Raw genomic sequence first — 27069 nt, 5'->3', positions numbered from 1 at the left:
GCTTTCTGGTTGCCAAGTAAAGACATAGAGGCTATGTTTAAGTGAGATATTAGGTACCTGTTTTTCAAGTCCTTCATTAAGTTTGCTGTTGGAAATTGCTCCATTCATAAATCTTGAACTCATAGGTGTGTATGGCTCTGTCTACTGAATGCTGGGGTTAAAGGCCTTTCCCACTATACCTGGATGTAACCTTTTCCTCAAGTAGAACATATTTTTCCCCAGGCTGTTCTTGAACTCAGAAACCTGCCTTTCCTTTTAAACAGAAACAGAAAGTTAACTGAGTGGGATTTTGTCCTGAGATCATCACTTCCTCACTTCCTGGTGATCCTTTATTACTTGTACCATGAACCTTGTTTTTATTTAACTGTTTTTTCCCTTTACTGTCTCATTAGTGCAGCTGCTTCTGTCCTTCCAGGTCCATGGATCCCCTAATATAATTCATATTGTACCTTTACGTTTTGCATTGTTGAGAAATCCTCTAAAGAATAGTTCTTATACTAATTTATATATTCTTTCATTCATGTTTTAAGAGTTCCGTCCCACAGCCTTAAGTACTGTCCTGAAGGTCACAGCGTTATCATTTTCCTGGCTGTATATCAGACACATTGTACTCATTGGAACGCTGCTGTTTCTGATTCTTATGTAGACATTACCATTGGAGCTCTATGTAAGTACTGCTGCACTGTGATGAGTTAGTTTGAATGCTTTGCACATCCTTGTCTCTCTTCTAAAAACAATTGAGTGATGACAGCTGTCTTTAATTTTTGTAATGATAGGTTTAAGATCTTGGCTATTATCTTCAGTAGACTAAGGGATGTTCCTTCTGTTCTCACAATATACAGAGCTTTTGTAGTGATCCTCTGTGATATTTTGTCCCAGGCATTTTATAAGTATGTTGACATGGTTGTGAGCCTTCTCTCACTGTTCATATTTTGAGCCTTGTCTTGTTTGGTTTGTGTTGAAATAGTCTTGCATCTCTGGCATGAAAACAAGTTGAGTTCACTTTATCCATCCATTAGAGAGAACCTTCCTTCAATGTATACTGGTGAATATTGACTGTTACTTTTTTCTTTGTACATTTGAGAATTCAGTGTTGCATCTGTTTAGTCCTCTACAATGTTTGAAGAAACACTGAGTGTCTTCGTGTCAGCACTTCCTTATTATCTGGCTTAATGTTATGACATTGAAAGCTGACTTGTTCGATTGTTTCTAGGCAATTATCATTTTCCTCATCAATTCTTATTATTTTATATGATTTTCCACAGTATTCCATCCATCTGCTTGTTTTAAGTGTCAATCTAAACTTGTAATCCAGGGTCATAGAAAGAAACTATGTATGTGTTAAATACCAAGAAAAATATTTGACATGAGAGAAACATAAGATGAAAGAAATACTTAAAAAGTGGTGCATATTTGCCGATACCATGGTCATGAGCACTTTTCATAGTAATAATATCTCAACAATCCTTCTGAGTTCTTATGTTTTTATTTATGTGTAAACACATGTATGTATATGTATGTATGTGTATGTATATGTATGGGTATTTATGTCAGGAGATCATGCCATCCCTTCTTACTTTCATGTAGAACTAGAACATATGTATGAGATAGAACCTTTGTGTTCCAAGACAACAGGATGCAAATGGAAAAGACATATACTTTATCTTCCACATAGAATGATCTAGACTTTTATCAAAGACTCAGATATTTTATTCTAGTGTGATTAATACTGAAACTCCGTTCAATTCTAGAAATCAGTTTTAGCATGCACTAGATATTTGTCTTTGACTCTAGTCCCAGGAAGGTGAGTTTTCAGTAATTACCCTGAGTATTAGTGTTCTACAGCAGGTATACATGTGTTCTATGTTTGTGCCTGATGATTTCTGAGGTTGCAAATAGTCCTCAGGTTATACTCATATCAGGACACAAATGATCACATGCTGTCCCATCTCTAGAAATGTTGACAAGATACCTGGTATCATCTTGCTTTTAATGATTTTTTTAAAATGTGGCTTAGCATTGTCTGTAATAGAGTCATATTTCTTTCATCTTTAAATTGTTCAATCCTTGATGTGAAATTTTAAGAATTCCAATCTTTGTTCCTCACACAGCACCTAGGAGAAGACAAACAAAAAGAATGAGTGCTTCTTTGCTAAACACTCCAAAGGTCAGTGTCCTGTCCACATTTCTTAAAAATCCTTTCTTTATTCAATCCATTCAAAGGATTAATTATATGTGAAATGTGATCTAAGGGCTTCTTTTCTATCATCTTCATTTTCCTCTGTGATAATGAAAATTTAATTTTTTTTCATGAATATAACATCTTCATATTTCTACTGGATTTTATACTGTGAGGACATAAAAATTCCCATGGACTGGAGACCGGCTGGTCTCTAACAGCATCTATTAAAAATGATTCTCAAGAATATATTGATGGGTATTTTCTACATCGAGTAAAGTTCTGTCCTTTTATATATTAGTGTGGAAGTAAGGTCTCTTGTGTCACATCAATTGTATTTCATGGATGGTCAGATTTCCAGACACAAGCTTGTGAATGTGGATATGGAAATATGTTGAAATTCGCATCACTAAGCAATATGTGGAAGAGTAGAATTTGGAGAAGAGTAAAATTATAAGGGCCCCAATGTGTTGAATCCTAACAGTAAATGTATTAGCTCTCTAGAGGCACAGATGATGGATGGAAATTGTCTTTCTTTTGCCAATAATGTGATTGTGAGCTGATGCAGATTTCAGTATTCTGACAACTCTTTTTGGTATTTAATGTCACACAGTAATCATTGACGTGTTGAGACCTCAAGTCTGTTTGTTTCATCAGGGATACTGCCCCTGTGGTAAATTCTCAGTATAGAAATGTCTATTTTCCTTTCTTTCTGATTTCAATCTTTAGAAGTAGTGTAAGTCCTGTGGTCTTCACCTTCTCTTTTCACCACATGAAATACATTAGTGAGAATTTTCTACAGGGCATTGCCTTGGTGCTATGTATAAACCCTTAGTTTTCAAACATAAATTAATATTCTTCCTACGTTTTTGTGTTTGGTTCTTTAGTAGGAAGCAGCCTTGATAGAACCTATGTTATTCTTTTATATCCAAAGTATGCATTACATAACTGAAGGGTTGTAGCAATGATTCTATTTTTCATTACAATACAATTTTAATTATGTAAGTGTTCATCTGAATACTTTATGTACACTGAATGATACATTATGCCCCTAACACCCTGAGTGCAGCACCAAACCCTGCTGACTGATGACAGACATAGCAGTGAGCTGCAATATGTTTAGAAAGAATGATATTATGTTTCTATGGAAAAGCAGCAAGTACCTTTACTTCTTAGTCATTTTTTCATGCCCAGGTCTACATTTTTGAGGCTCATTTGTAATAGAGACAATATATAACCAGTGTATTACAGTTTTCATGAACAAAGAAAGAATTATAGATCATACTTCTACAATTCTGATACATAAGTGGTCAAATAGTGAAGAAAATTAAATAAGGTTAAAAATAGAAGATTGAAATTTTAAATAGTTAATATTATGAGGAATAGTTATTAAATACTCATGTAGAATTAGTATAATTCTCCTTCAATTTGAAAACAAAATTTTATCAAGGAAAATGATTCTACTTCATTGGAATGCATTGCCACTTATGCCACTTACTCAGACATACATATCTAGTCAATCTTTAATGAAAGACCATATGTATTGATTATGCCAACTTCTATAAAATATTGAATATTTTAATGCTCTCAAATACTGATATTACTACTTTATAGTTTTGAATAAATTCTCATAAAATAACTTCCCAAAGCATTTGATTTTCTGCATAATATGATATGTTGAATGTATGCCCTGATGCGTCAGTTTTACTCTGTTTCAGAAAAAACTCTGACATTTAGTTCATTCATTAATTCTGCATTTCATATTCTATAAGTTTGATCTAGAAAGGATGTAATGTTCTACTTAGTCCTCAGATTGTTACATGGATACGTTGTAATACAGACAAGTGAGATGGAGCTGTACACAGGGATAAGCAAGTATCCACATTTTAACAAATTGTGCATTGGAAAAATTGAAAGCATGTTTCTTGAAATCATAATTTGACAATTTATGATGTGGCACTGGGATTTTATTTGAAATCAACCCATATTTCATAAAGTTATATTGCTGCATCTAGACATCAAATGTATATGTTATATTCTGTAAATGATTACTGCATTTGAAATAATTATATTGAAAGACTCCCGAAAGGGTAGATCCTCAGCCAAGCCTCGGGATGTCACAGCCACCCAGTAACTCACAAGACACTGAACTCAATGCAAACAGCAAGAGGCTTTATTTTGGGATCATTCCACTGAGGCTGAGACTTGTAACCCACACAGGGGCAGAGGAGTGTCGACCCAGAGGCCAGGGGGAGAAGGGTATTTAAATGAAAAAAAAAACCACACACTAGGGGGGTAAGGGGGAAACCAAGGAAGAACATCATAAAAATAGTGGAAAGTCTCAGCCCATTATTAGTCATGTGGGAAACACCCTGTACATGATTTTTGTTTTTTTTTTTTTTCCAAGAATTTAATCTTGCTCGACTATCTACTTTATGGTTAGCCAGGTCTTAGAACCTAGAACTCCTCAACCAGCTGGCCTACATTTTGGCTCAGGTCAAGGGGTCATAAAAACTTTCTATGTCTTTTATAAATTTTCTATACCTTTCAATATCATGCACTTTAAGAGAAATAGAAATACAAGGAAGTCTATGAGTGTTTTACGAAGTAGTTTTTTATTATAGTTAAAGTTCATTTTTCTTCAATATATGTTGATTACCTTTGCCTGAATATGTGCATAAGTTCTGTGTATTCCTCCTGCCAGTAGTCATCAGAAGAGATCACTGGATTTTAAAGAACTAGTTTTAACATTCCATTGTGCAGTGCATTGTGGGTGCTGAGAATCAAATGTCATAATAGAGGACTTTAAAAGATATTCTACAGATCAAACTGCACACAAAATTTTCAAATGCAGTGATGGTGGCCAATCTTTCATTTATTGCTAAGGTCTTAGTAAGCTAAAGAAAATTTACAAAGGTAAGAGCCTTTCTAAATGGGAACATTCTAGTAAGTCATTGCATGGATTCTCTGTGGAAGAGCAGCAGTTCATAACTTCAGACACTTCTCCATAGAACTTTTTGAAAACATTCATGCTTCAATATTTTGTTCAATCATTTGTATCACAAAGTATATCTTAATTAATTCTTTTTTAATGAAGGAAAGCTTTTGATCCAGTAGGAAATAAGTAATTTTCTATTCCAGGGTCCATTAACCTTTAAGGATGTGGCTGTGGACTTCTCACTGGAGGAATGGGAATGTCTCGATTTTGCTCAGAGGGCATTGTACATGGATGTGATGTTGGAGAATTACAGGAATCTATTGTTTGTGGGTAAGAATGCACTTCTTCTTGACATCTGATTCTTTCACTGAATATTCCCATTTTCTGTTCATGCAAACTCTCTGAAGTGTCTACAGACCCCCAAAAGAGGGAAAATCATAATTTTTCTGGTTAAAATCATAATGTTTCATTGTGTTTTCTTTACATTACTCTGATTTCTTTGGAAGAGTAATCAGTGCAATATTCTCTGAGCTCTCTCCTTACCACTAATCTGCTTGATTCAAGTTTTTCAAGTTCAAAAAAATAAATATTCAGAACATGGAATTATATCTCTATACATATAATAGTTGGAGTATTTTAATCTTACTATTGCTTTAAAATGTTCCCTCATTTATGATTTTAAAAACTGCAAAGGGCTTCAATGTATATAGAGCTGGTGTTATGGAGAAATTTTTTATTTACTTTTTGAAAATTGGTTTAGTTCTCGGACATGATTATTTATCCTTTCATTTAGGATACTGAAATAAAACTATTTACTGGTTTTCATGTCAATGTCAGTTGCATCATAAATATATACCTAACCTTAGCTACACATTTTCATGCTGAATCAAATTGTAACCATAATATTAGCGATACATTGTTTAGAAATCTACTTTTTCATTAGATCGATCACTTATTTCATAAGATCGATCACTGATTTGTCCTAGCTTCTGCAAGGTAAAATTTTCTTTTTTTTTTATTTGTAATGTTATTTACATTTTTTTTTTTTTTTTTTGGTTTTTCGAGACAAGGTTTCTCCGTGTATTCCTGGCTGTCCTGGAACTCACTCTGTAGACCAGGCTAGCCTCAAACTCAGAAATCTGCCTGCCTCTGCCTCCCAAGTGGTTATTTACATTTCAAATATTTTCTTCCTTCCATGTTTCTTCTCTGTAAACCACCTTCCTCTGCTTCCTCCCCCTACATCTATGAGAGTGCTCCTCCACCCACCCCACAATGCCCACTCACTGCACTAGGATTCCCCTATGCTGGGTCACCGAGCCTTCACAGGACAAAGGACCCCCACTCTCATTGATGTCAGATATGGCAATCCTGTGCTACATATATAGCTGGTGACATGAGTCCCTCCATGTGTACTAAAATCCTTAGTGATTTTGTTCTTGGGAGGCCAGATATCTGGTTGATTGATATTTTTGTTCTTTCTATCGGGTTGCAAATCCATTCAGCTACTTCAATCGTTCCCTAACTTCCCTATTTGGGAAACATAGTAAGTTCAACTATTGGCTGCAAGCATCCATTTATGTTGTTCAGGTGCTGACAGAGCCTCACAGGAGACAGCAATATCAGGCTCCTGTCAGTAAGCACTTAATGGCGTCAGCAATCCTGTCTTTGTTTCTTGTCTGCATGTGGAATGGATTCCCAGTTGGGGCAGTGTCTGGATAGAGACTGCAGAACTTCAGCCAACACTGGTTATTGAATCACTTCATACTCATGTAAGTAATGCCTGACATCCCTAATTGAACTTTTTTTTTTTTCAGAAAATCACCTCATATGTGGAAATTATAAGAAGGTCTTGGATGAAGACACACTGTACATTGTCCATGAGCCTGTGAATATCCAAGAGAAGTCTTCTAAATGCAATGAACTTAGCAAAAGTATTCATGATTCTACCCAAAGTACACCTCATAAAACTAACCACAGAGATGCATCTCTTCAATTCTCAAACCTAAAGATACCTAAAACTGGGAACACCAAAGATGTTTGCAAGTATAAAGAATGTGCAAACAGTTTAAATGTATGTTCACTCATTAGTCTGAATCACGGAATCCACATAGGAAAGAAAGAACAGAATAGAAATACAGAATTTGATGAGGTTTTTCTCTCTAAACATAAACCATTGCTGAAGAAACACAGTAGTGGAGTGAAGCCTTACAGAGGTAGTGAACCTAACCAGGGCTTTACCCAGAGAGACTGTCTTCAAAGTCAGGAGAGCATTTATCCAGGAAAGAAACCTCACAAATGTAGTGAATGTGAAAAATCTTTTAAACATAAATTCAATCTTAGGATGCATCAGAGATTTCATACACGAGGAAAACTTTACAAATGCAGTGAATGTGACAAGTGCTTTGCCCAAAAATCCCATCTTAGTAGTCATCAGCGAATTCATACTGGTGATAAGCCTTATAGGTGTAGTGAATGTGACAAATGCTTTACTGTAAAAGGCAATCTGAGAATTCATAAGAGAATGCATACAGGAGAGAAACCTTACAGATGTAGTGACTGTGACAAATGCTTTGCCAGGCAATCGCATCTTATTACTCACCAGAGAATTCATACAGGAGAGAAACCTTACAAATGTAGTGAATGTGTCAAATGCTTTTCCAGTAAATCCCATCTTAGTACTCATCTGAGAATGCATACAGGAGACAAACCTTACAAATGTAAAGAATGTGACAAATGCTTTACAGAAAAAGGCAATCTGAAAATTCATCAGAGAATTCATACAGGAGAGAAACCTTACAAATGCAGAGAATGTGAAAAATGCTTTGCCCAACTATCACATCTCAGTGCTCATCAGAGAATTCATACAGGAGAGAAACCTTACAAATGTAGAGAATGTGACAAATGCTTTACTGAAAAAGGCAGTCTGAAAATTCATCAGAGAATTCATACAGGAGAAAAACCTTACAAATGCACTGAATGTGACAAATGGTTTACTGCAAAAAGTAGACTGAAAATTCATCAGAGAATTCATACAGGAGAAAAACCTTACAGATGTAGTGAATGTGACAAATGCTTTCCCAGTACATCCCATCTTAGTACACATCTGAGAATGCATACAGGAGACAAACCTTACAAATGTAGAGAATGTGACAAATGCTTTACTGAAAAAGGCAATCTGAAAATTCATCAGAGAATTCATACAGGAGAAAAACCTTACAAATGCAGAGAATGTCAAAAATGCTTTGCCCAACTATCACATCTTAGTGCTCATCAGAGAATCCATACAGGAGAGAAACCTTACAAATGCCATGAATGTGACAAATACTTTAGCCGTATAGGTAGTCTCAGAAGGCATCAGAGAAGTCATACATTAGATAAAACTTACAAATAAGGTGTTTGTGACAAATGCATTACCCACAATATCAATCCGTGAAATTATCAGAGATTTTACACATTATACAAATTTTATGAATGAAGTAAATGAGACAACCCTCTACCAAGAAAAATCATCTTAAAATTTATTAGAGAATACTTACAGGAGGGAATACTTTTTTAAATATATTTAAAGTGTAAATCCTTTACTTTTGGCAAAACTGTTAGAATAAAACAGAAAATTCATACTCGTTAGAATCTTAACAAACGTAGTGCATGCAGAAATATCTTTCACTTCATTTCATGTCAATGGAAACATCTAAAGTATTTTAGTGGGGAAAGATTTTCTGTTGGGACAAATGTGGCATATGTTTTTTCCAGGGTGTTTTCTGTGCAACATTTGAGGCTCCACACTAGAGAATTAGTACAATCATGAAAAACTTGTGAAATCCTTCATGCAATGTTCAAGTCTTAAATAATGTCAACTATTTATGCTTGGTGCAACTCTGAAAATGTGACAAGGTAGGATAGTTTTCATTAAACTTTTTCTTGTTCACACTCAAATATTACCAGATGAAAATGAGTGAGGAATGTAGAAGAATATAGTGTTGTATAACATTTTCATGAAAAGAGAAATAATGCATGCCAAAGAGAAAAATAAGTAAGATGTATATGATAGACCTCAAAATATGTAACAAAACTGGCAGCATTATGTTTATTTTATTCAGATGAACAAACTCAGACAAGTTGTACTTAAAAGAGTGTTGTACAAACCAAGCCACGGAGACTACATGTTCTTTGTCCTATATTATACCTACTGATGTGAAATACATTTCAAGTATCCAGTATTCATGATTCTTATCAACTGCTGGTTTTATGTTTCAGGATAAATACTGACTATAAGTCCTTTGTGCTCAGCAACTCTGTCCCTATTGTCCTATAAATAAAGCTGAATGATTCAACAAGTTTGATTTGGTTGTTTTCAGTTTGTACTTGGGTTACTTAGATGAATATACGTTGCATCTTTCGAACAAATGTCTATCATAAAGCATATGAGAAAGATAAAGTCATTGCCTCATGGAAATTAACCATATGTTAGAAGAGCATGGAAAATGAGGCTGACTGGACTTGGAAGATTCACTATTTATGGAAGAGCACTGTGAGATGCACGTTAACAGGATCCACTTTACAGCAGCCTGATGATCATTCCTAGAATTTCCAGTGACTACATTTTTTGGAACCCGCCTGGACTATGTAAGTACCTTCTGGGAAAAGAAACTTCTCTTCAGCTTCAGGACAACTGAAGGGGCAGTCTGGGGATAGGAAACTTTTGGAGTAGGTGGGAAGAATCATTTCTTGACTGAAACTGGTTTTGTAACAGGATAACTCAGAAAAGAGGGACTGAGGGCCTGAAGGACCAGAAGCTCCTCCTTGTGAGGAGGAGCCTGGAAATTGCATTGTGGGGAGCTAGGAGTGGAGGACACTGCCTTGGGTCTCACAGCAATGTAAAAATGCCCCTCATCCACAGTTGTTGCCTATTTAGGCCATTTTGAGCAGATGTCTGCATACCTATGAAGATGTGCTATCTTGTAGTGATACTCTGTAGACAAGTAGATGGTTTCTTTATCCTTTATGATGATCCTATGAGGATTCCTAAGTTTATAGTAATTATTACGCTTTTTTAGTAACACTATTAAGCTCTTGCTGATAGTCAAAAGTGCAGTGAGAACTCTTCCAGACTTCAATGTCACTTCTGAGGCAGTAACCAGTCATTATACTGCTCACTGTTTGTAAAACGTATAAACAAATATCATAAAAACAGAATTAACAATGTATTATAGGTGCCAGGAGAGAAGACAAAGATATTGACTGGGCTTCTGTATACAAAACTTGACTAATAACTTATTTATGGTTTTTAACACTCCAGGAACCTGTGGATCTGTGACAGGTGAGGAATGGTTAGCCAGGTAATTACTTCTAATGGATATCCTAATGGATAACATTCACTGTTGTAACCTTATTAGATCTCTTTGGATTCAAGATCACTCTGGTTTACATAGAGAGTTCCAGACCACACAAGAACCCACAGGGAGACTCTGTCTGTAAATAAATAAACAAACAAACAAATAAGCCAGGTTATGTCACATAGCTCCAATCTCAGGTCTGAAGTAGAAGAGGGAGTTTGTGCTAGAAGTTTCTTTGTAAGCAAGACTGGCCTTGAATTTACAGACATCCCCTCCTCTCTAATTCTGTGCTGATTTACAGGTGTGCATCACCAGGCATAGTTTAATCTTCCCAGGGCCTCATTTCTTTTTCAATTTTTTTAGGGTGCTATGTGATTCTCAACCCAGGGGATGCTGAACACCCAAGATAGGAGTCACCAATTTCATAAGGGGAACCTGGAAAGCCAATCCAAACTCAGTACTCAGAAAACACTCCAGTGTCTCATCTACTCTACAGGAGGATGTCTTCCTGTGCCAGATAGTCCACAGATGAAAATGGATCTCTAGGTTTCAGGACTTTCCCCTGAACAATACTTGTTCTTTTATGGAGCATTTGTTATGTGCTTGCCAGCCATCACAGTGAAGGCTGACCAACCCTAATCTGAAAATTCAAAGCCCAAAGCATTCCCAAATCTATAATTCAAGTACCAGAGTAATACCATCGGTGTAAAATTCTGTCCCTGATCTTATGTGACCACAGTCTTTATTGTCAGCTCGACTGAACTTAGAGTCACCTGGGGAACATGCTGCAAGACATGTCTGTGAGAACATTTCCTCAGAGCTTCAACAGAGGAGGGAACACACACCTTGGACATGAGCAGCACCGAACAGTGGCTGTGGACCTGGACTAAATCAGACAGTGAGCTGAGCACCGCCATCCATCTCTCAGGTTCTGGACTGCAGACACAATGTGACTAGCCACTGCAGGCTCCTGTCAACATAGCTTTCTTGTCAGGTGGGACTCTATCTCTCTGGAACCAGGGTCCTGAACAAAGTCCTCCTTTAGTTGTTTTGGTCATACCTATCTGTCTATCTCCCTCCCTGTCTCGCTGCTCTCTCTCTCTCTCTCTCTCTCCCTCACTTTCTTTCCCTCCCTCCCTCCCTCCCTTTCTTTCTTTCTTTCTTTCTTTCTTTCTTTCTTTCTTTCTTTCTTTCTTTCTTTCTTTCATATTTCTCCTTTCTTTCAGGTATGTGAGTATGTGGGCACCAGTGTGGTGGTCAGATGTTAACTTGCAAGACTCTGCTCTCTTTTTCCTCCTAATTCTGAAGATTGAAGTCCAAGGTCAGGCATTGGTGTTCTGGCTTTTCCAAGGATCTAGCTCCTTGGCTATTAGGCAGCCACCCTCTCACATGTCCCCACACAGGTATTGAGTGTAGTTGTGACTTGTTCAAAGTCATATCAGAAAAAGAAAACCTAGGGTATAGTCCAGGGGTCGAACGTTTGTCTAGCAAGCATGAGGCCCTGATTTCAATTCCCAGCACTGGAAGAAGAGAAATAGAGAAACAGAAAGGAAGGTTGTAGGGGAGGAGGAGAGAGAAGGTTGGGGAGAAAATTGAAGAGCTGGGTGTAGTCACATAGGCCTATAATCCCAGCACCTTTGAGGCAAAGGTGGATGTTTAAGATTCAAGATTAACCTCAGGTACTCATTCAATCTGGGCCAGCCTGAGCTTCATAAAATCCTATTTTAAAAGAAGAAAAAGAACAAAGGGCAGGTCATTCTACCATACCCCATGATCCACAGTTTTCTGTACTTTCCTCAGCTTCATACAACCAAGAGAAAAGGAAGTAATGGTGGAAGCATGGTGGGCTAGAGTCCTGAAGGTCTCTGAGCAGGTGGCATCTGCTTCACCATAGAGCTGTTCAGATGATCGCTCTGTCAGCAATGCTCCCATGATTCAACACAGCTGCAGGAAGGGTAAGTGCATAGATGTACACCCCCAAATCTGATAGCAGGAAATAAATGGGGTGTACAGGTGGCAGTAACCATGGGGAAGCTCTGCCATCAGCTGGTGACCCCAAACAGTCGGCATGCCTCCCCAGCTAGTACATATCATAATTCTCTGAACCAGCACTTCTTAGATGGCCCTCTAAAGCACAAGATGAGGAAGTTTGAATGACATACTTAAGCACCTGGGTCTATCCCTGCATTCCCTCCCCCATGAGAGCGCTTCTGCTCTTCCTGTCTTCTTCCTCTCTACCTTCCAACTCTCAAACTGCTGGGCTGGCCAGCAGGAAAGTTCTGGGCCTCTTCCAGTGCTGGAGGACTGACCAGAGAAGCAGGTGGTGGCCTGGAGGCTAGAGTTTTGAGAGCTATCTAAGGCTAAGTCCAAACCACCTGAGAAAGATTGAAAACAGGCCTGACTTTGAAAGTCAGAATGAAAAAGTGAGACCACAGAAACTGAGTTTAAGGCTTCAGCTACGGAGAAGCTCTCTGGTGGCTTCTCTGGAAGACATGCAGCCCCAAGGCTGCTAAATGACTCAGTTCTGAGGCCATGGTGATGAAGGTGGTTCCTTCTGCAGCATGTGTGTGAGTGTATGCTTATGTAAGTGTGTTGGGGCATATGTGGATACAGGAACACGGAGTAGTATGCATATAAGTGTGGAAAAAAACCACAACTTTTATCTTATTAGGAATTTCAGCGTTTATTCTCCAGCTGTTTTGGGTGACCCTAGCCTGAGAACACACATTTAGATTGCCCTAAATTCTGTTTTCTAATGTGAAACCACTTTCAGGAAGTTTTCTTATAACGTCAAAAAGTAAAGCAAGTCATAATTCAAAGAAACTTTAAAATACATTGGTGGGTCCATCAGAAAAGCAGGTCCAGTGAGGTGGGGAAGTTGTTCTCTATGCCCAGGATATTACGTGAGCATTTGGGCTGTGGAGCTAGTTGTTTCTTAATAGATTCTAAAAGGCTTCTTATCTGTTAGTGACACAATGTCATGTGGGATGTCATAAGGAATGGCTGTTCTGCAGGGCTACCCCAAGGTAAAGGAATGACTGTTCCAGAGGGCTGGCCCAAGGCAAAGTAACTAGGCTTTGGACATGCAACACTACAGTGTCTCCACAAAACTGCAGTTCTAGTCAGTCAATGAGTCTCTGCCGATGCAGCTTCTTTTCAAGAGTTTCCATTCACAGAAGGGTGTGTGAGAAGCTGAGATTGTAGGTACATGCCACCACTTGTAGCACCTGTCACTCAAGTAGGACAATCATGGTTGGAGGTGAGCATCCCTAAATGCAAAACATTTGCAATGGATTCACCCTGGGTCACACTCTGGGGGCCCAGATAGACATATATTTTGGTGGCCACTCCTAAAAAACTTTTATGGGCTTAGAATGTTGTGAACTTTTCTTATGTCTATGACCATGGAGACTCTGAGAGTCAGAGACTGGGGAAAGTCCATGCCTGAAGACCTCACCCTCAGGAGTCCTAGCCTAGCAGGGCAGGAAGTCCTGGAGAACCCAACCAGCCTGGGTCAGGAGATGGTAGAGAAAAGACCAATGTGGTGATCCAAATGCTGACAGGAATTCACATGGCCAGGCAGGGACCTTAAGCTCCCTGTCTCACCAATAATCTTACTCCATCCTCCAAACAGCCCATGCAGGTAGTTCTGGACCCCAGAACAGACTCCGGTTCAGGGTGTCTAGACTTTCCCAAGGGTATGAGTGGCTGCTGAGTCCCAGGCTTAGCATCCACCCAAAGTTAGCCCTGACCCCCATGAGAACAGGAAGAGGCCTTGTGCCTGGCTGTTTCTCATTCTGTGGACAGACACCTGCCAGGAGTTGGAAGAGTTTGCCAGTGTTGCTGATAGCACTGATGGTACAGACACAAAGATAGAAGCAAAGGAAATGACTTATCAAAGGAGAGAAACAAATGAGTTCATAATCATACTAGGGTCCTGACCCATAGGACAAACATGAAAGAAATGGGACCTTTGGGTCTTTATTTATAGGTTATTTGCATATTATGCATATGCACATACATACATACATACACACTGTGTTTCCAAGCATGCAGGCCTTTCCTATGTTAATCTTTGGACACTTCTCTGCTATCCTATTCTCTACTTCCTCAGCAGGAGGAAAACCACAGGCACATCAGATCTTAGACTCAGAAAATACTTCACGTCTTCCCTTATCTTCCTCTTCAGGCTGAGACTTGATCATTTGTCTCTACCTCTCATCCCAAGTATGAGAGCAGGCGCCTGACCCAATGACAGGGGCTGAGAAAACCAAGCAGTTTGTGTTGTCTCAGGGGCTGCTGGGTTGGGGAAGAGGAACCCATCACCATTAGAACCAGAGGAGAAGGGACCTGAAATACTCCATGGTCAGAAAGGACTCAGATTTGTGCTGTGATGGGAATGTTTATCTGATGGTAGCCCGACAAAGATCTCAGGTTCAGTTCTTGCCTGGCTCCCAAAAAGTTTTATAGGAGTAATTCGGGTCAAAGGTTACGCCCTGGCAGCCCTCATATGCCAGATTGAACCTCCTTTCTTCAACACTCAGTTTTAAAACACAGTGAAAAACAGGGTTTAAAAAAGGAAATTTATTCAGTGTGTCCACATTGGGAAGAACAAAATAGCCAAGTGAGCCCCCTCAGCTCCCCATTGTCACATTCTGACACCCACCTCCGAGTCCATCTTCTGAGTAGAAGATGAGAGGTAGGTGTGGCTAAGCAGTCCTGCTCAAGGAGTGGTCCTGCCCATTACTGGCCCATCACTGTTTTTAGACAGGTTTTTCTTTTGTAAACCTTGTGGTCTTGGAATTAGTTTTCTAGACCAGGCTGGCCTCAACGTCAGTGATGTGCCTTCTTCTGCTTCCTAGTACTGCAATTAAAGGTATGCACCATCACACGCTGTAGCCTTTTGGGTTGTCAGTCCACAGGGCTTCTAGTGGGAGGAACTGGGCTGGGCAACCTGAGGCTATGACCAGATCAGTGGTGGGTTCTCTGCTGGTAAGGCCTTGAAGGAGAATAGTTAGGTCTTGGGGAACTACTAGGGGACAGATGAATAGGAAAATATTATGGGGTTTCTAAGTGATAGGTGGGGGCAGTGACAGCTGCAGCTCCTCTACACCTTGGAGTGATGGCCTCCTTCCTGTCTAGACTGGAGTAGGTATTAAGGAGTGTCAAAGTTGCAGGAACAGCTTGTTGGAGCCTGGGCTTCCCATCTTGATAGGATCTGTCCCACCTGGACACTTTCCCACCCCAGGCTGGGACACACCCTAAACCCTACCAGGTGGGATGCACTTGTGACTGACAGGTCATATCACTGCCCTGCTTCACAGGACACAGAGGACCACAGGTCCAGACTCTTGGGGGTCCAGACTCTTGGGGACAGAGCTTTCCTCAGTCTTTAGAGGGAGGTTGTTGTGGAGGACCAGCCCTGTCTGTAACCAGGGCTTAAAACAGGTGAATGACAGAGCAAGCTCAAGGGAATAATCAGATGAGGGTTTCATGTTTCAGTTTGATTTCATGAGAGACAGGACAAAGAGGAAGTACATTCAACATGGCATGACTTACTTTGATAACCTGTGTCTCTCACAGATTTTGTACATACAATCCTTTCCTCAGAAGCTTTATTCATTGATTAAACAGCTTTCCAAAATACATTTACATCTAAAGTTTTCCTCGATTACATAAGAGTATTGAAAGAGGAATAAAGCAAGCAAACCACAATTTTATGAGAACTAAAAATTAATACTAGGATAAAATCAAATTTCTTTTAACTCAGTATTTTCTTCCTTAAGATTGATGTTTTAAAGCCTTACAGTTTACCTAAAGTCTAGGCAGGATTACTCTATTGAGTTTTATTCTGTTTCAGTTTGGCACAGAATTAAAATAGCAAAAGTTATTTCGCACAACCTGTTGATACCTGTTGTATCAAGATTGGCTTTCTACAAAAGTTCAACCTCTCTGGCCCTTGTTGAATCCTTCCTTCCCTTCCTGTATATTTCTTTTATATTTGGCATAAGACCACCATCCTTTTTTTTTTAGTTCTTAAAGCACTGTGCAGCCCCTTGCTTAAGGAAAGGGGCTGTTGTTTGTTTTTCTAGAATATCAGAAAAGTCCTGATATGACAAGTTTGTTCAGGAAGACAGGGAGTTCACTAAATCAAAATGTTTTCCTCTGTGTCTTTGTCACGAACCCTTGTTTCACTATGGTTCCTATCTTTATTACAGTTATATAAAGAATAGAAGAACATTAGGATTCCTCAAACTGCTGGCTTTTGCCTTCAGGAAGGTACCAAGTCTTATCATTAACTGTCTAATCAAAGTCTCTTTCTATTTATATTAGTTTCTTTTTACTGAAGCTAAACATAAAAACCTAGTGAATTAATTAGTTTTCAGCTTCTAGAATTTCCCTAAGTTTTTTCTTCTTTAATATCTTTTCTCAAATCTTCTGTGTCATGCTTACTTATAAGATTCATTAGGGATCTAAATCCATGTCTAAGTAACACATTCTAAGAAGAGGTCAATTTTCTGCCTAAACCTTCCCCCTCCCCCACGCCCCACTCTCCACACCGGGGAAACTTTCATTAATTTCATTCTTGTTTGCAGGAGCTTTTTGTCATCACAGCTCTATCTTTCAGGCACAGGTCTTTAACAGTGAGAAATATAACTATAAGCAAAAGGTGTGTAGTAAATTCCCTCCAAGGGCAGTGAAGGGCCAGTCTAGGTCATTCAAGCACTGGAACTTTGTCAAACAGCATTTTCAGGACGTTGGCACTGCAAGGATGTTCTAGCCCAGCAGACAGTGCTGTGGAAGACAAAGGTTAAAGGCATCTGTTGTGTACAACTATGGAAAACCCCCTGAGTAGCCATGATCCTCCTCCCTGGGAGAGCAGCTCTGTATCCCCACTGGTTTACACTAGGTCACCCCAAACTCAGTCCATGTTGACTTGGCCTTGAATGCCTAAGTTATATGACTGCACTAAGCCTCCCTTGAGAACACAATACTGAGGATGGTCCCTCTCTACCCACTTTATAGGGGAACCAAAGGGTCTTTCATCACTTTCTCTTCTCCCAATTGCAGCTAGTTTGTTCTCCAACAGTTTAAAGCAGGACACCATTTGACTCTGATCTTGACTAGGATATGGGATGTATGACAGGAACATAAAGGTCTGGGTTCAAATCCATCTCTGCCACGAGCCCCCTTCTGCCTCCATGGCCTGTGTGGGAGTGAGGTAAGACAGTGACTGCTGTTGCTCTGGGGAACAGCACTCCTAAAAATTTATGAATGTGGGACCAAAGAGTTCAGAGACAGGGTCCCATGTAGTCCAGGCTGGCCTGCAACTATACACTTCCGTTTCCACTTCCCAGTGTAGAGATAATATACAGGGACCTAGCTTATTTTATTACATGGATAAAGTGTGGGAGGATAGACAAGGTTTTCTGTTTGAGGAAGCCACATTCTAAAGAGTTGAAAGAGGAGTCACCAAGGAACTCTGTGATACAATACTGAATAGTGACACTTGCTGAGAAGCAGGAGGCCAGAGCAAGTGGCTGCATGCCACAGGGTAGACATTCCAAGAGAGGTCTGAGAAAGTGACCAGAGCAGAGATCTAGGAACTCTTGGGGACAATTCTAAAGGATACTTCAGTAGGTGAAGATGTGAAAGCCCTGCACAGTCAGGAGCTTGGTGTGTGAGGAAGAGTCAGGATGAAATGATGGTCAGAGTACAGTGAGGGCTGAGGGCAGAGGGATGGAGCTCAGGGTCTGAGAGGATTCAGAGACAAGGTTGTGCCTGGTGGTTGTTGGCACAAGCCTTTAATCCTAGAACTTGGGAGGCAGAGGCAGGTGGATTTCTGAGTTCCAGGCCAGCCTGTTCTACAGAGTGAGTTCCAGGACAGCCAGGGCTATACAGAAAAACCCTGTTTTGAAAAACTAAAAAAACAATAATAAAAAAAAAAAAACGGGGACAAAGTTGGCCATGTTTTAACAGGATTCCTCCTTGAGGTGGAGAGGTGAGGGAAATCGTGCACAGTGAGAGAGATGTTGTAGGTTCTAGAAATATCCTAAGGAAGTACTAGCAGCCATCCTAAGATGGTCTTCAACTAAGGGAGATCTGCTTACTCCACACCCCCAGTAGCGCTGGGATAGAAAGCAAGTGCACCCACCCAGGCTTCCATTATATTTAGACATAGATCTTCCTATGTTCTTCCTGTGGATCCAAGCTGTTAGTATTCTGTTTAAACTCCATCCCCACAGTTACCAGGCTGCAGCCAGGTATGCTCCTCCCCATAGTTACCTGTCAATATCCAGGTAGTCCTTGCCCACTGTAAAAGGTACTTCTTGCCCCTCTTTTCTCTCTTGCACTCTTGATCTCCTGCTCTCTTGCCTTCTTGCTCCCCCATCTGTCCCCTTGCACCCCCCCCATGAGCTCATGGCCAGCCTCTACTCCTCTACTTCTCTTCTCTCCTCTTCTATCTCTCTCTTTCTCTCTCTCTGTCTCTAACTGGCTTTCTCTGCCTCTACTACCCTCCCCATGACCTGAATAAACTTTATTCTTTACTATACTGTTGTGTGGCTGGTCCTTCAGGGAGAATAGTTGCCACACACCCATAGAACATATTCTCTTTGCCTTGTTTTTTGTTTTTTGAGACAAGGTTTTTCTGTATAGCTGTGGATGTCCTGCAACTCACTCTGTAGACCAGTCTGGCCTCGAACTCAGAAATTCACCTGCCTCTGCCTCCCAAGTGCTGGGATTAAAGGCATGTGCCACCACTGCCTGGCTCTCTTTCTCTTTCTCTTTTTATAAACACATTGTACAGGCTTGTCAGGAAATAACGATTCCCATACCTCATCTCAGCAACCAAGTGTGAGCTGCCACCTACTCTGCACCTTTAATTTTATTTTTTTTCATAGCATCTTATCAAGTTTGCCCTAGCAAATGTTCTAGCCTGCATAATGTGCAACCAATCACCCTCAGTTGCCAAAGTAGGTAGAATGTGTGGTCTGTTTTTCCACTCTGTTCTCAGTGTTGATCTTGAGAACCAGATAAGATGAAATTTTAATTTATACCGAGAGCTGAAGAGAGACGACTTAATCATGGAGAACACTGGATGCCCTTGTATAGGACCTGGGTTCAATTTCCAATACTTACAAGCCATCATACATTGTGTTATGACAGAGCAAGCAAGTCAATGCCATCTCTCCTCCATCTGTATTGTTGCTGAGGCCATTTCAGTTTTAACTAGAATTGGATCTCTTCGATCAAGAATTCTGTACAAAATTACCCAACTCCATTTCTAGGAACCCAAGGTCAGAATATCCTTGCTATCTTATCTCAGCCTGTTTGTGCTGGAACCAACTCTGGCTAACTGCTTATCTTAGCTTCTACTAGAGACTGCTTGCTTCTGTGAGGATCCCACTTCAGCTGCCTGATGTGAAAATCTGGCTCTCAGGACACTTAGCAACCTTGGCAGCTCAGCTCACTTTCCAGTACAGGGACTGAAGAGCAATTATGGCATGGAGTTATCTCCCTATGGACCTTAGTATGTTAAACCTGATTTTTGCTGGAAAAAAAACCCACTCAACGATTTTAAACCAAATTGAAAGCAGGCATTTATTTAGTATTAAATACTAACCAAGAGATGGATTTTGGTCTGGAAAATGCCCCGGAATTTGCCAGCTGCAACAACCTCAGTCACATCTTACAGGGGCTTGTATCAGAAAGATCAATTAGGCCACCATACTTTCCCATGAGCCTTTGTTATTTCTAAAGAACTACAATTCCCAGCATTCCAGGAGGTTACAGGTTCCTGGGCTGAGGAAGCTTCCTGGTTAATTTTGAGAATCACAGATGCAAGCTCTCCACCTTGATTTCAGGAGGAAGAGTGGGAAGTGCATCTGGGTGCTCCGAGGGACCCTCAAGCGAGGTCTGAACCTGCGACAAGGTGAGCACAGAACCACTGCCCACATGGGGAAGAGCAGGCGGCTGAGCCTCCGAGGTTGGTGTGGTGGCTTTTCTCTGGGTCTGGGTGGTAAGTGGTGGCCAGATGTGGCCACATCTGTGGGGTCTCTTTTAGTCCTAGTCATCCTGCAGGTCTTGTTATTGTCTCTGAGTAATTTCACTCTGGGGGCTCCTTTTGCACCAAGCATTTTGAGTATGAGCTTGTGTGCAGTGTGCAGAAACACTTGAAGAGCCCTAGTTCTCTTAGTAACTTCCTCTGCCTCTCTGAGCTCGCAGGCTTTCACCCCAGCATCTGGCTCCTGAGTCTTCCTTGGTAAAATTGAGTGATTTAGAATTTATTAAAAATAACAGACCTCTCCACTGAAGGTTTTATCTTTTCCATTTCCTACTTTTGCTATCGTTCTCGTCCTCTGGGACTTTCCACTTAGGACCCTGTCACTAAAGACAGATTTGCTGTTTTAGGGCACTGGTGTACTTATGACATAATTCTGGGCATATCTTTGCTATGTAGATATCATGTCTGCTGAAGTGGCTGGACTTGTAGTCTCTAGTCTATATTTCTTTTTTTTTTTAAGATTTATTTTTATCTTTTGTATGTGAGTACACTGTTACTGTCTTCAAACACACCAGAAGAGGGCATCTGATTCCATTACAGATGGTTGTGAGCCACCATGTGGTTGCCGGGAGTTGAACTGAGCACCTCTGGAAGAGCAGCCAGTGCTCTTAACCACTGAGCCATCTCTCCAGCCCTCTAGTCTATATTCAATTGTTCAAATAACCTGGGGTCTGATCCTAAAAGAGACTTGAGATTGACAGCCTTTGTGGATAGCAAAATCTATTCTTTGGTGACTTGTCTTTGAGAACTATCCACAGCCAGATGCATGGTGTCATTAGAGAGATTTTCTTAATTAGTCTTTATTATTTTGTAGAGTGATTTCTCTCTGGAAGGCATATTAATTCCAGGATAGGTACATCTTCAGCCTATTAAAAAACTGTGTCTGACACTAGCTGTATTGACTCAGGTCACCTTGATCTCAGTCTGTTGTGCCTCAAGACAATAACCTTGCTTTTCTCTTGACTAAACTTCCCAAATTCTTTAGTTAAAATGCTGCCCCACCTCTTCCTGGCAGTGGCGGTACACACCTTTAATCCCAGCACTTGGGAGGCACAGGCAGGTTAATTTCTGAGTTTGAGGCCATCCTGGTCTACACAGTGAGTTCCAGGACAGCCAGGGCTATACAGAGAAACCCTGTGTCAAAAAACCAAAGGAAAAAAAAAGGAAAAATAGAAACCAGCTGTCCCACTAATGTGTAGATCAATGTGTACATCATGGACTAAAGTTTAGGGGAGTCAGTAATAGGGGTCAAGGTTATGAAGAAGAACCTGATTCAGGCAGAGGGAGTGACTTTGTAATTTCCCAGGATGCTTCAAATCATGCATTTGAATGAAATGAGATCACATTAGTGGGTGTACAATTTGTGATGGTTAGCTTGGGCCAGTTAATATTAAATTTCCAATTAATGGTCTGTCCTTTGCAGATAGGTGCAATCCTCATCGACATACATTATATTCATTACATGAGGAAGGGCAGCTGGAAGGAGGTTTGCCCAACTCCTGGGCTAGGTTTCTGGGAATGACAGAAATACCCTGTAACAGGTAGGGATGAAGGGATGTTAGGAGAACCTGGAACCCAGGACTACTTTTATTTGTTAATTAGGTGTCTTGGCCTTTTGTCCAAAGGTTTAAGATTTAGCACTAAGAAAGATAGAAAAGATTGAAATTATTTAATTATTACAAAACTTATTTTAACAAATTGAATTAGTTCTTTTATTTCTTCCCTCACTAAGTTTACAATGGAGACAGAGGGAAAGAGGAACCTAGGTGGTAGACAGGAAGGGGAGGGAAAAGGGGGAGCATATTCAGTTATAGGTGGGAGATCAGTTATGGGTGGGAGACTAGAGCCCAGAGGACCAGAGGAATGAATAAAACCATGGAAGTGTAGGAGGTTTAGGTTGGGAAAACCTCTAGAAAGTCCTATAGAGTTGGAGTTTGAGAGGCTTCCTGGATGCTGCCATGTTCCCAAATTGATGATGGACTGAACCTCTGAACCTGTTAGCCATCCTCATTTAAATGCTGTCCTTAAAAATCTGCCTGTGTCACCTGTCTATTCACAACAGTAAAACTCTAACTAAGACAGCAAGCCTTAACTATAGAACATGAGGAAAGGCTGAGGTACAGGAGATGTTGCTCTAAACTGGAACAAATATGAAAGCAGTTGAGCCAAGGAATGAAATCCTTCATGACTAGGAAACATTTGGAATAGAAGTGAGTAAGATATTGGAGCAATGATGCATAAAGAAAGCAAAATTTAAAGAGCAATACCAAGAAAAACCATATAATTGAAAAAACTCAAGGTATACCATCACTGTTGTTTTATGACCTGCAGAGGAAGTTGGCATAGATTCTTTTTCCTGGGCTGTCAGGATCATATGTATTGCTCTTAATGGGTGGCCTAAAGATGTGGTTTAGTCTGGGTTCCACATCTGAGAATTGATTCTGTCCATTCCTGCTTCCAACTTGTCTTTCTGAACTATGCTTTCTCTCCCCATTACACAACTATTTCTCGTTCAAAATTGAATTTCTGTTGCCCAGATGTCCTGACACAAAATTATCTGTTTTTTACAATAGCTTCTCATGATACAGCTTGGTATGTTGGCCAGGCAGTCCTGGCAAAACTGTTGAAACAGGCCATAGCCCTTCAGCTGTTCTCCAGTGAGAGCAAGGAGTTACTGGTTTTTCAAAGGATGTAGAATGGCTATTGACTGGGAGGCTTACTTCATTGAATTAGTACCAGAAAGTCCTAAGAGATATGTTTTTCTAGCCACATCAATAAGATAGTGACAATCACACATAGGTAAATAAAATTTTAAACTATATATTTCTTAGATTTTAATCAGTGAAGACTTTGAATTAGAATTGTTGCTGTACAGCAATGTCCTTCAGTTGCACACTCAGATGTAAAGTTTGTGTGTGGCATAGCTTCTCCCACCTGTTTGTGAAGTGTCCTGTTGATAAGAAATGTGGAAGCTGCAGTGATGATACTTTCTTTTCTCTTTCACATGCCCATTATTGTGTGAAGTGTCCAGAGGACTGGTATGCCAACACTGAGTGTAACTATTGTCTCTGTAAACCTGTGACAGCTCTTGCTGTTAGAAACAACCTGAGAATGTCCTTTGCCTGTTTGCCTCTGTATTCCACTACCTTCGGGGCTCTGATTCTTGGTGTTCTTGTGAATCACCAAGCACCCCCCCTTTGAACAGCCAATAACCATGCTCTCAACTATTCACTGGTCATTTCTCTCAGCTTCTGTTTCCTTAGATCCTTGCTATTCACAGGCCATTCAAACTCACCCACTTTGATAGTGAGGCAAACCACATTTGTAGTTGCATAGCCTGGGTATTTTCCCCTACAGTTTTGGCTAGATTTTGGTTTTGGATTTCAAAGTGTTCTTCTTTTACTGACTTTGATGCACTCTATAAACATCATCATTATTATTTGATGGGAAGTAGTTTCTCTCCTCAAGTCTCAGGAAGTAGCTAAAGTTGGGAGAAACTTCTAGATTCTGACTACAGTGTGGTTTACTTTAGGAATATTAAGTGCAATATAATTTAGAAAAAAATTACTCGTTTACAATTATTTCATTCCTTGAGCACAATAAAGATAAAGTGTGAGTACCTTAAAAGTCTTTTCCAAAGTACATGTGAGTCATGAAGTTAGGTTCCAAAACTAAATGGCCTCGAGGAGGATCCAACATAAAGTGTAGAGGACACCAAGCTATAAAGTGCATGTCACATATCTTCCAAAGGCTCTGCTGTATTAACTGAGAAACAAAGACCTAGAGAAGAAGAGTCTGAGACAAATGTAATAATCTAGGACTTTCAGGTGTGGTCTTGACTGCATCTACCACAGGTCACCAAGCTACTTACTCCATCCCTTCCCTCACTACTGGACAGAAAAGAGTGTCCTTCTCTTCCACTGTGGTTTTAGATTCCAGGTTACACTAGAGCTTATTTTTGACCAGAAGGTCCTTTGCCTCTGCAGATAAACTACATTTTATGGATGTTTCTAGTTCTTAGGATATTAGTGTTGTGTTAGTGTAAATGGAAAGACAGTCAAAACTTGTTTTTTAGGTTATAAATGATGTTGCTTAGATATACAAAGTGTGATTGTGCATGACTCTATAGATGTCGATGCCCATACTGCCCTGCTTGGTGGACACTGTGTTGCAGACAGTTCTGCCGCATGCTTTGGGGCCCAAATATCGTGGACTGTTCTGTTGCTCCGGTCTGCGGGTCCCACGGGTCAGGGCCTAGCAAGAGACTTAAAGAATGGGGACAAGACAGTGTATGTGATCAAGTCCAGTTTCTCGTTTATTGTCTCTTCATGTCTCTCCTTTATTGTCTCTCCTTTATTATGTCTCCTTATTGTCTCCCTCTCTGAAGGGAAGTCCAGGGTATTTATAGGCTTTTGCCATGTGCCTTGTAGGTGGGTGGATATGATGTAAGCCTTACAGGGCTGTATGGAATGGATAGCACGTGCACCGCACACCTTGCAGGCATGGATGTCACATGCGCCTTGCATCTGGGGGTGCTAAATGGCAAAACAAGATATGTGGGATAAACAAGGTAGTTCTCAGAGTGTGCTCAGTTGTTGTAGGCTGTTGAAAACAAGTCTCATGTCAGGGTATATGGCTCAAGATGGTTGCAAAACTGATAGCTGCTTTCTGCTACAAGTCAGCTCCCAACATATAGACATAAAACATGCAAGTGTTGCTGGCATAATCTCAGCATTCAGAACACTGGGGCAGGTGTATTCTTCTTTATTTGAGGTCAGACTAGTCTATATCACAGTACCATTCCAACCTGTGGGTCCCAGTTACTTCTTCTGGCCTGTGTGGACTCTGCTCTTGGGTTGAGGTGAATTTACTAAACCTATATGCAGGTGTGCCTCTGTATTTTCAAATGCTGATTGTTATGCTGGGAGAGATTTAATTGCCAGCAGGATTTGATATTGTCATTTCTATGGCCCATCACCAGCCTTACATTTGTAAATACTTGTCCTCCCACACCTGCAGAGATAATTCAAAGGGCAGGCAGCTCTCTATGCCTAGAGGCAATCTACAGAAATTCTGGAGTCTCCTTTCCCCAGCATATGCACATGTGCATGTTTGTACATAGAGATTTATAGAAACAAGGAGAAAACCATCTATGAACAAATGGCTAAACAGTGCAGTCTGTATTGTAGTTTTATATCTAGTTTTTATTTCCTTTGCCTTTTTGTATTGAGAAAAATCTAGAAACATTTCTAAGGGAGTTTTCTATTTTACCTCCCACTTCCAGCAGTAAATAATATTGTGCCAATGGAGAGGAACTTTTGCACACTTGTCCTTCCCCCCACCCCCCTTGGGAGAGGCTCATTAACATTCCTTAGTCAGAGGACACCTGCTGGATTAACATTCCAAGGAGGAAGGGAGAGGCTGATTCACTTTCCTCTGACCACATGGAAGGGAACCCACCTGCACATCCAGAAGGCCCAGAGCAGGTAGGCACATTCCTCAGGACAGACCAACCCTTGCCACTCACAGACAAGGGAAGTCCTTGCCCCATTATTCACCAAAGACCAATCAGTTTAAATGTCACACTGTTTGGCCAATCATATTGTGCCAAGTCCCTGTTCCTCCAGTTCACCCCTTGAACTGTATAAAAACTGACCAAATGGGGTGCCTCAGGTAGCCACTCCACCTTCAGTGCAGGATTGCTGTAATTAATTGCATCATTATTCATATAAATTCCTCTTGCTTTTTGCATTGATTTACATCTATGCTTGGTTCCCTCAGGGGGTCTCCAGTAAGCTGAGGCTCCCAAACAGTCTTACACCTTAAACTAACATTTTATTATTCAGTCCAGACTGAACCAGGTCATGGGCTGTGGGGGAAGAGGTATTGAGGATGAGGAGGGAAGAGAGGGGGTTGGCCAGGAGAGAATCAGGAGCCAAGAAAGCACCTAGCCCAAAATGTCTGCATTTATATCTTAATAGGCATCACAGTTAGCCTTTCCTCCTGAATTTCTTTGAGTGCTTCTAAGTTTCAGCACAGCATGCTGGGAGAGTATTTTATCAGGCCGAGATATTTTCATAGATATAAAACTTACTATGGATTAGGACAAAATTAGACAACACCTTTTAAATAATTACAACTGTTCCCTTACTTAAGAAAAACATCTCCATGGTTCATGAAAAGCCCTCTGCCCATGCACAGTCATGGTTTGTTGAGTTCTGCACTGTGGACTTCTTGCAGGAGTGGGAATGCTTAGACCCTGCTCTCAAGGCTTCTTACAGAGACCTCTAGTTGGAGAAGTTCAACAGTCTGCATTCTGGGGGGTGAGGGGGGTCACAACTGTTTTCTTACAGTCTCCCTTGCTCCTCCTCCTTGTTGCTTGGGAAATAACTTTGTATGTGTGTTCAATGTAAGACTGAATCTCACATCTCATAGGATAAACTGAAATCCTCAGAGAAAAGAAGACATTTTCAGGACATCTTCTTTTTCCTTCATGTTTATCTTTTTGTCAGGTGTTGGCATCCTTAATTTTTATTCCATGAACAGTTCC

The 27069-nt window shown here is 40.4% G+C and overlaps 1 protein-coding gene across 1 annotated transcript; it reads left to right on the top strand.

Moving 5' to 3' along the window:
• Nucleotides 1-5404: 5404 nt before the first annotated feature.
• LOC117709206 (uncharacterized) lies at nucleotides 5405-8636 on the top strand. The gene is made up of 2 exons (XM_076933532.1): nucleotides 5405-5447; nucleotides 6932-8636. The coding sequence occupies exons 1-2, from the start codon at nucleotides 5405-5407 to the stop codon at nucleotides 8506-8508; spliced, it is 1620 nt and encodes a 539-aa protein (XP_076789647.1). The 3' UTR covers nucleotides 8509-8636.
• Nucleotides 8637-27069: the final 18433 nt, after the last annotated feature.

This window comes from Arvicanthis niloticus, chromosome 5 (assembly GCF_011762505.2).
Source record: "Arvicanthis niloticus isolate mArvNil1 chromosome 5, mArvNil1.pat.X, whole genome shotgun sequence".
Lineage (NCBI taxonomy): Eukaryota > Metazoa > Chordata > Mammalia > Rodentia > Muridae > Arvicanthis > Arvicanthis niloticus.
This window is presented reverse-complemented; position numbering and strand designations above follow the sequence as displayed.

What these genes read in the sequence shown, in the direction of transcription:
- LOC117709206 (XM_076933532.1), top strand. Translation starts at nt 5,405, where the DNA reads ATGGATGTGATGTTGGAGAATTACAGGAATCTATTGTTTGTGG. An exon ending in CAGGAATCTATTGTTTGTGG is followed by an intron (nt 5,448 to 6,931) that starts GTAAGAATGCAC and finishes TTTTTTTTTCAG; the next exon opens with AAAATCACCTCATATGTGGA.